The following is a 10464-nucleotide window of genomic DNA, read 5'->3' on the forward strand; positions in this document are numbered from 1 at the left end:
AAATTGGTCTCCAGAGTTTCGATTTGTGCCAAACTTATTTAGAAATAAAATTGGGTCCGAGATGTTTATGTCGTTCAAAGAACGGAGGAAAAATACTTTAAAATGAGGAAGTTATGCTCGATCAAAGTTTGGTGTACAAGCTGAAAATTCTGGACTTAGCAGCTTTTGAGGTTGCTGCATTGTATGCGTATGCGTACACTCCCATACGCATACATGCGCTTCGGGCTGGCCCATATGCGTACGCGAAAAGAAGCAATGCATACGCGAAATGGGCCAACATGCACGCTCACGCGTTCGCATGGCCCAGGAATTTTGCGTATGCGAAAATCCTCATGCGCGGCCAGTCGTTTCGGGTTGGTGCAAATGCATACGCATGCATGGCAATGCGTACGTGACATGGTCCAGATGCACGCTCATGCATACGCGTGATCTACACGTACGCGTGACCCTATTTTCAGAAAATATGACTTTTTTGTTTTTAAAACCGAATTTTAAACTTCTGAGCCTCCATTTGCATCATTAAGTCCTAAATCTTAATAGTATACCTAGTAGTGAGAAGAAACTAGGAAATGTGATAACTTAGCTTGTGGATGAAGTAAGGAGAGAATTATCAATGAATGATGAGTAATGATGATTGTATGAGTTGCATAGTATGATGGTGGAATTGTTGTGTGTGTTATGAGCCAGATGGCTGTGATAAACATTGAATTATGATTGGGTATGTATATGCATACGATTAATGATTAAATGATTATAATTGATTGAGGAAGCTTGAACATGTGGCGAGTATGCGGGGGTTGCCTATATGATTAACGAATGAATGTGGTGAATGAATTATGATAGAAAGTGTTGGATGTTAGTATGCTTGTGTTTTTTCTCTGGTTGTAAGGGTGACAGGGCACCGATACCCTCTAATGGTGACAGGGCACAGATACCCTCTAATGGTGACAGGGCACAGATACTCTCTAATGGTGACAGGACACAGATACCCTCTAATGGTGACAAGGCACGGATTCCTTCTAATGGTAATAAGGCGCAACAGAGAGACTGTGCCCGGGTTAGCTACCGACACGTCGGGTTGGCTTAATAACTAACAGATAAGACTCATCAGCTATTAGGACAGGCACGCATGCATTTATATGTTTGTTTGGTGTGATTTTTTTGGAATTCCTAATTGACTGCATAATTACTTGCTACTTGTTTATCTGTTGTATCTGCTTCCTATTTGTGATTTCCTTGCTTGACATAATTGTGTTTGCAATATCAAATTATCGGTGGCGGTTGGGAGGTTCGGAGGAGTTAGAAAGGGGAGTTTTAGTTAGACTGAAGGTCCTTAGTTAGTTGCCTATTTTCATTTCTCATGGTTTAGTTATGTTTATAAGCATTAATTATATATCAGAAGTTCTAGGATTGCCTTCGCCTTTCCCTGGATATTATATGTTAGATATGTGGGTACTGTTACCATACTGAGAATCTTCGGTTCTCACCCATGCGAATTTTGTGGTTTTCAGATGCAGGATGTGAGCTCCTCGCTGAGGCATGCTGAAAGCTTCTGATTTGGCAAAGATCTTTATCTTTTGGGCTTTATTTTGGTTATATGTACTTGCATAGATATTTATTATCTCCACTATTTATATATATACTATATTAACTCCTCTTAGAGGTTATTTTGAAAAAACAGGTTCTGTAATTCTGTCTTTTGGGTTCATTTTGGGTAGATTATATATATATATATAATTTTCTTTTTAAAGGTCATAATACCTCGCCACCTCTATCTTATGACTTAAGCATAAGGCTCTGTATGGTAGGGTGTTACACATAGACTCATTTTAAGGAATAAATATATTAATCTTTTAAACAGAATTTTTAAATTAAATTTTGATAATAAAATAATATTTTCTATATCTTTGTTAGAAATTCCACTTAGTTTATTTTAGGTAGTATTTTAAATTTTTTTTTGAAATATTGTGTATAATTTTATTTTGATACTATTTTTTTTATGCATGAGTGTTTTGAGAGCGTACAACTATTAAAAAAAAGAATATTTTTAATAATATTAAATATTTTTAAAATTTATTTTATATAAAATCCTAAATAGAATAACACAAATAATGAAAAAAATATAATAAAAGAATCATTGAATAGAACGTGTATTAATTGAATTGTTACAATCCGGATAAAATTTTATAACACATATAAGACATTCAAAGTACAATCAATATATTATTATTGTTGTTGTTAATTTTTTATTTTATACCATTGTTTGATATTTATATAAATTACAAAAAAAAAATATAAATTATTTTATATCAGTAAAATATATTCATAATAATTTTTTTAAAACATATTTTAGATATAAATATATACAAGAAAATAAATATTTTTCATACACTGCATAAATACATATACTAATTAATTGATATAAATAATTAGAATAATTTATTTGATTTAATAAATTAAATGAAATAAATTAAAAAATATTTTTACCAGAATGCCATGTTAATTTTATTATTAACTGCAATAATCTAATTTTAATAGAGTATAATATAATATAATATAATATAATATGATAGATTGATAGATAGATAAATAGATAAATTAATAGAAAGATAGATATTACTAGTTCATTATGCAACTTTTTTTTAAGCAATTACCAAGTAAATCCAAAGAATCGTAAAATTGGATTTATAATATAATTTATAAATCCTTTATTAGATTGTATAAAAGAATTGAAGGGATAAAACGTATCTAATCTTTAATTTTTAGTAGTATTGTAATTTTTGAGAAACTTATTTAATGTCAAAATTTGCGTATATAAAGTTGATAATTAAAAATTTTTAGATAATTAATTATTTTGATGTGATATTAATAGTTAAAAATTAAATTATTAGATGTTAATTTATTTAAATTTATCAAATAATTTAATGGTTCTCAACTATTTACTTCAAATCATATAATAATTTTTATCTATAAAATTTATAAAGATAATTGCATATAAATTTTCACTTTATTTAATATTTTTTTTTCCTCATGGATATCTATAAACTCATCACAATTTAAAAAAAAATATTTAATACTTTTTTTCTTTAATTAGGACTTATAAATTCATCAAGAAATGTTTCATAAGTTACTTATTCTATTACTCTATATATAATTACGTACTATATGTAAAAGACATTAGAAAGAATTTTATTTCATAATTTTTTTTATTACTGTGTATTTTCATCATAATTTTTCTTTTATTAAAAACACAAAAAGAAAAGAAAGGAGAAAAAAAGACATTAGTCTAAACCATAAATTTAGAGTATAATTTAAATTCCAAACATGCTAAAATTAAACTTGACTCATTTTATTTTATTTTAAAACAAAATAAATAATAATCAACCGAGCCAAGAACCAATCTGTATCACTATTCATATAGGTTTACGAGTATTCCAGTGTATTTTTATAGAGTATGCAGCACATATGCTTCCACATAATTGTCTTCAATTCATAAATTTGTGCACTATTGTTCAAATATAGTGGACTTCTAGTTCTTCAAGCTGAGATACTTGAATCTATCTTTTGGTGGAGTGTTAGAAAACTTCCATGTAACTTTTCCATAAGTTTCATTAAAGTGATGAGTACCTGCTACATCCTCAATTGGAACTGCATCAGAAATTTCTTTTAAGACCCTTTCTTCAAGTCTCAATGCTAAGGCACCAACGTTTTGATCCAGATTCTTAATCTTGGTTGTTCCTGTAAAGGTGAACACAAATTTCAGCAAATAACTAAGAATATTATGTATAATATTTTTCATACATTATATATTAGGTAATGTCTAATTTGTACTCTAAAATTTTAACGTCTATCAAAATAATCTTTGACTTTTAGAAAGGATCGAATTGGTTTCTAAATTTATAAATTATGAATTTTGTTTGTCTTTAATTTAAGCGTCGTTAACACTGATATGGAAGTGTGGCATCTCTGACTGTAAGGAGACGTGGTTAAGACTTTAATATAATTAAATAGGTGTATTAAATTAGTTAATTAAACTCATTTTGATTAATTGATTTTATATTGGTATAGATATTAAAATGAACCTAATTAATAAATTTGAGATACATATTTGACCATATTAAAATTTTAATCATGTTATCTTCTGTTAAAAATGCCACATGAATATTATAACGCTCCAAGTCAATTGTATATTAACACTAGTTAAATTAAAGATGAATACAATTTATAAAATTTAAAGATCAATTTGGTTATTTTAAAAAATTAAAGACTATTTGAATGAGTGCTTAGAATTTTCAAAAACCAAATTTGATATTACATCTTATATATATACTTGAAAATGAAGAAAAATAAAAAGACATGTATAGTAATATTTTGTTATGTTACTGACCAGGGATAGGCGCAACATCATTGCCTTGTTGGAAAATCCATGCTAATGCCAGTTGGACAGGACTGCATTGGTGCTTCTTAGCAAGGTTTTCTATTCGCTCATATATCTTCTTGTTCTTCTCCAAGTTCTGTGCTTGGTAGCGAGGATGAGTATTCTAGTAAATAAAAAAGTAACCATCTATTAGACATTCATAATTTACTAGTCATGGAGTAAAAAGATAAGGATCAGATAAAACTTTAATTAATTTGTTTCATAAATATACATACCAAAAGACTATCAGCTGGAAGGTTTTCCACAACTCCTTTGCCACCAAAAAAGCCACGACCAAGAGGACTGTATGGTACAATTCCAATACCAAGCTCTCTGAAAAAAATAAAAATATTAGAAAAACTCAATCTCACATCATCACAAATAAATGAAATACACATTTAAAAACAACAGGTCCATGTTTTCCCTCTCTATCTTAAATTATAAGAAGTCATAAAAGTCCCATACCTACCTACTTCTATGAAATTAAGTAACTAAAATTAATCTGCAAAGAGGAATTATCTCTTCTTCAATATCACGAGTCCAAAGTGACCATTCCATTTGTACAGCAGTAATTGGATGAACTGCATGTGCTCTCTTTATTGTATCCGAGCTAGCTTCAGATAATCCAATGTATTTAACTTTTCCCTCTTTCACCAATTTCTTAAGTTCACCCATCTATTATAATACAACAAACTAGTTATTAATAATGCACCTAATAAGATAAAATAAGTCAAAAAGTTTTAGAATGTCATCCTTTTCTATTTCATAATATATAATTTTAACAAATTTTAAAAGTAAAGATATTATAAAACACAAAAAAAAGGTATTAAAAAGATTTCACAAGTATAGAATAATTTGTCCTATGTTCCAATTCATTTAATTTGTAAAACTATCAAAAGAAGTTCTTAACTGTGTCTTCTATAGAGACTGTTGTGTCCACTCTATGCTGATAATAGAGATCAATGTATTCAACTCCAAGACGTTTCAAACTAGCTTCGCAACATGAGCGTACATAGCTTGGTGTACCATTGATCTTCATATCAAAAGTATTCATATCTAACTTTTCAACACCAAACTTTGTAGCTATCTGGATCTTTTTCCTAGGGAGTTGCTTTAAAGCCTGGAAAAAAAATTTCAATATTTTACATAAGAAAACCTACAGAAACAATCAATTTTTAATTAGTAAAAACTTTGCTAACAAGAGCAATAAAAAAATGTAAAAATTCTTTGGGTAAGTTCCAGCCATACTTCTTGAATTTTACGCTATAGCATAGTTGTTAAAATTGGATCAAACCGATTAGTTCGATTAAAAAATCGATGAACTAGATTTTGAACTGGATTTTGTATTGGTCCGATTTAGTATACTGACCGCTTAAAGAAATAAACCAGTTAAAATCGATATGAGTCGATCAAACCAACATAAACTAGTCAAAATCGACATGAATTAGAACCGAATCGGTCTAGTCAATAACACAGTCAACGGTCAACTTGCACGTTAATGTGCGTCAGCAGCGTGCAGGGTTGAGAAATTTTAAAAATTGTATTGTAAGAGGTGGAAGTCAATCTTAGCTCTTCTCATATAAAGACCAAATTGATAACTATTGCACTAATATATTTTTTTGGTATCATTAATGCTTTTTATAGTATAAATTTTATTTTATATAATATCTTAACTAATACACATATATATACATGGAAATCCTTAACTCAATATTTTTTATATTCAACATTGTTTAAATTAATTATTTTTTAATTGAAGTACAAATTAATTAATTTTAAAATAAAAAAATATAATAATGAATATAAAAATAAAATAAAAATTACTTATTCTGAGAAGAAAAATAAATTTATATAATTATTTAATTATATAAAGATATTCAGACTTTAAAATTACTCTTTGAATATAATTCATAAATTGTTATTCTTATCGTGTCTAACTAAGATACTATTATAGTAGTACAGATTAATTTTATATCTATCTTTGTATTAGTTATTTATAGAATTCGAGACTTAATTATTTTTAAAATGTTAGTAAAAATACGTATTTCAAAATTTAATTTTAGGTTTTTGACTATTTTATATTTTTTATTTACGTGAGACTGGTTTTACCGGTTGGACCAGTAACCCATCGGTTAAACTAATAAACTAGTAAATTAGTAACCTGACCAGTTCGATCACCGGTTCGGTTTTGATAACTATGCGCTATAGTTTAAAAAACCGGACCGACCTGAACGATCGAGACGAAAAACAGGCGATCCCACTTCACGACCAATCCAAATTGGATATTGGATCAAGTAAAAAACAAAACCGATGAAAATCAGTTTGACTCAGCCTATCTTTACAAAAGCTTATGAATTGGCGAATTTGAAAAACCTATACTGGATCGGATTTTATTTTTTTTAAAAACTCTCCACCCCGAAAGGCCGACGTTGCTTTCATTTAAAAAGAAAAAAAACATTATAATGATCGAACCAACCCCAAGCTTTCTCTCACTCTCACTCTCACTCTCAAATGGCAAATCATAGAGCTAAGAGCTCATCTCACCTCACCTCCATTTTGTAAAACAGTAGCAGTTACCGGCTTACTGCCAGTCTGCCACTACAAGATCACATACCATACTTTCAGTTTTTAGTTCTTTGAATAAACATTACACTATATATTTTTATACTAAAATATTTAGATTTTTTTTTAAATCTTTATACATGTATCTCTCATATCACATGTGTTCTAATGTTTCTTTTATTCTTTTACATTTTTCTTTGTTCAATTAAAATGGCTAAATTACTCTCCATAATAAAGTCAAAATGCAAAGTATTGTCGTCACAATCAGACTAGACCAATCGATTCGACCCAAAAACTAATAATCAAGTCAATTTGGTACACTCTGAGAATTGGACATACTATTAATTCGGTCAACAGTAGTTAAATTTGCTAAAAATCGAGCGGTTCGCACAAACTTGATGGGGTTCAGGCGCAAGAATTGGACATTATACTCCACTGTACACTAGTACTGTTGGTGGATCATGCAAAGTATCTATTCTCACAACCAACTAAACCATCCAATTCGACCGAAAAATCGATAATCAAGTCAGTTTAGTTCATTTTACAAACCGAACTTACTATTAATCCGGTCAACAGCGGTCAACCTCACTAAAAATCAATGATTGGCACAAACCCAGTGCGGTTCAAGTGTAAGAACCATGCATGTCCACTGTACACCAGCAGTGCTGGTGGATGACATAAAATAGCTATTGTTTTGGAAATTAATTCCAAAAATAGCACTATGGGAATCGAATATGGGATCCTTTCTATGTTTGGTTGAAAAAAAAAAGAAATAAAGAGAAAGGAAATAGAAAGAAAAAAAAAAGAAAAAAATTGAATGAATTTTTATTTTTCTTAGAAGTATTTGGATAGAAGAAAAATATGAAGGAGAGAAATGTTATAAAAAGATAATTTTATTTTTATATTATAAAATATATTAAAAAAAATGAAGGAATAATATTAAAAATAAAAAAAAATAGTTTTTTCCTCATTTTCTTTTTAATATTTAAAAAACAATTAATAAGTCCCACCAATTTTTTTCTATTCTTTTTTTTTTCTTTAACTTTTTTCTTCAACCAAAAAATAAAAAATAATTTTTTTTATTTTTTTTCTCTTTTTTTTTTTTATTTTCCCTTCCAACAAACATAGTCTTAATGCCTAATCTTTAAGCAGTCGCACAAAGCGTCAAACCCCCGTGGGATTCAGACGCAAGAACTGCGCATGTGCACTGTGTGGATCACGCACAATTGTTGTTCTGGAAATTATTTAAGCACTCCACCTTTTCCACTAAGCCCCTGTCTCTTCTCATTATATAGTGCAATAATAATTTTATATATTTCAAAAGCTCTGTCCAAATTGTAGTTGTGTAGTTCATATAGAGCGTGGCTCTTGTTATATATATTGGAATAACTTTTCTTTTCTAAAATTTTTTTATTGCATATAATATGTTTTATTAATTTTAAAAATTGATTTTATAATCTTTTAATTTAAGTGAAAGATACTTACTACATTAAAAAATTTTAAATTCATTATATTATTATCTATATATAATTTATAAAAAACTGAATTTATTTAGATATTATTAGATTTGAGAAATGTGAAATATTATTTTTATCACTCAAATATTTAATAATAAATATTATATTTATTTTATTATTTAATTTTAATATATTATAATTTTATATATTCATTTAATTATTATTGGATTAATAGTTCAACCTGTGATTTATGGATTAAACTAATAACCTAATAATTTAGTCAAATCAATTATCGATTTGATTTTGATAACTATAATCCAAAGAGAATTTCATTATTATTGTTCTATTTTAATGAGTGAAGAGCTTGAGGGGTTAAAAATAACTTTGGATAACTTATTTTAACTTAATGTGGCAATAGAAACTCCATGTGCAATTGATGCAATACAATATAGAAAAGGTAAGAATGTATTTGGTATATGTTTTTAGTTTTTGTTTTATTTTTATTGTTTTCTGTTTTTAAAATTTTGTGGGAAAAAAAAGATAAAAACAAAAAAATTAAAAAACAAAAATAAAAAATAAAAATACATACCAAATATAGCTAAATATCCAAATTTCTTTTATTAAAAATGTAAGAGATTATATATATAATAATCTCAATGATGCCGAATGCGTAATTTTTTTAGAAAAAAACAAATTTATATCCTTAAAAATTGTAATTGCAAGCGAAACCTAAATAAATTTATGAAGAAGTATTAATTTACCTTTCCGACCAAAATTTCATTAGCATTGAGTCCATAAATATCAGAAGTATCAAAGAAGGTGATTCCTTTATTAAAAGCATGCTTAATAATAGAAATGCCTTCCTCTTCAGAAACACCAGCAGCATAGGCTCCAGTAAGGTTCGCGCATCCAAATCCCAACTTTGAAACCTTGCAAATATATGAGAGTAAATAATTGAATCATAAATTAATATATAAATGTTTCATAATATCCAAGTTAAAATATTTAAAAAGACAAAACTACAACAGTTATCTTTGACTGCAAATCCTTATATTAATTTGTATAAGATACATAATGCTTGCTGCACAATACCAATAAAATTATTAATTTATTATTATTAAAATTTCCACTTTCAAGATATACTTTGATTTGAATATAAGCCCCAGTAGATTAGAAAAATTGTTAGGTATTTTCGATCGGTGTAAATTAATCACTTTTGTACTGATATATTAATTAAGTGACAAATGATTAACGAATATTTATAACAAAATCACTTTAGTTTATATTCATAAATTGATTGAAAAGAATAATTTTTTTTTTTTATTTTACTTTGAGAGCATCTAATAAATAATAATAACTAACTCAGTAGATTGATAGGTTATTCTTATCTTTTAAACTTTTAGAGTTTGAATTAGAATATAGAGTTTAATACCTCAAAGCCTTGGTTACCAAGTTTCACACGAGGAATATGGATGCTCTGAACTTCGGCCATTGTCTCTGTATTTACGTTACACAAAACAGAATCCAAATGGAGTCTTGACGATTATGTTTGAAATATGAACTTGTATATGTATGTATTTATGTAATACTTGTTATTAGTTTGGGATGCATGCACTTCATATATATGCTTTAATTTTGTTACTTCAATTTCTTATCTGACGTATGTGACTTTGATAACGACATTGTGTGTGTCAGCATTGGCGTTGATTTCATCACTCAGTATGTCACCATGAATTAGAAAAGTAAAACATTGCTCTTGGTTGATCAATGACTTGATCTTCTTTTATTTATTTATTTATTTTTCTCTCTCTCGCGCTCTCTATTTTTTTCCTTTTCTTTTTTAAGAATAATCAATCAATATATAATCCTTAGTGGAGAAAATCATGAAAGATTAAGTAGAATAAATACTAACCAACACAGGACGCTAGCACCAGGGGCCGAACTAGAAAAATAACTAAGTGGGGCCATAAATTTTCAAGTACGAGATTATTGAAGTTGTGTTTAATGTTTTAAAAATAAAATTATAAA

The 10464-nt window shown here is 28.0% G+C and overlaps 1 protein-coding gene across 1 annotated transcript; it reads right to left on the reverse strand.

Moving 5' to 3' along the window:
- Positions 1-3289: 3289 nt before the first annotated feature.
- Positions 3290-10027, reverse strand: LOC112773285 (probable aldo-keto reductase 1). The gene is made up of 7 exons (XM_072224535.1): positions 9869-10027; positions 9198-9365; positions 5328-5537; positions 4923-5092; positions 4654-4753; positions 4388-4541; positions 3290-3738 (listed from the first exon to the last, which is right to left on the reverse strand). The coding sequence occupies exons 1-7, from the start codon at positions 9926-9928 to the stop codon at positions 3530-3532; spliced, it is 1071 nt and encodes a 356-aa protein (XP_072080636.1). The 5' UTR covers positions 9929-10027; the 3' UTR covers positions 3290-3529.
- Between the last annotated feature and the right edge of the window lie 437 nt (positions 10028-10464).

The sequence above is a fragment of the Arachis hypogaea genome, chromosome 18 (genome assembly GCF_003086295.3).
Source record: "Arachis hypogaea cultivar Tifrunner chromosome 18, arahy.Tifrunner.gnm2.J5K5, whole genome shotgun sequence".
Classification (NCBI taxonomy): domain Eukaryota; kingdom Viridiplantae; phylum Streptophyta; class Magnoliopsida; order Fabales; family Fabaceae; genus Arachis; species Arachis hypogaea.

Bases quoted from the DNA above. Each gene is read 5' to 3' on its own strand.
- LOC112773285 (XM_072224535.1), bottom strand. From the start codon at position 9,928: ATGGCCGAAGTTCAGAGCATCCATATTCCTCGTGTGAAACTTGGTAAC. The intron at 5,538-9,197 runs GTAAATTAATAC...TTTTTTTTCCAG, and splicing joins ATGAAATTTTGGTCGGAAAG to GCTTTAAAGCAACTCCCTAG. The intron at 4,754-4,922 runs CAGATTAATTTT...TTTTATTTTTTT, and splicing joins GAAGAGATAATTCCTCTTTG to CAGAGAGCTTGGTATTGGAA.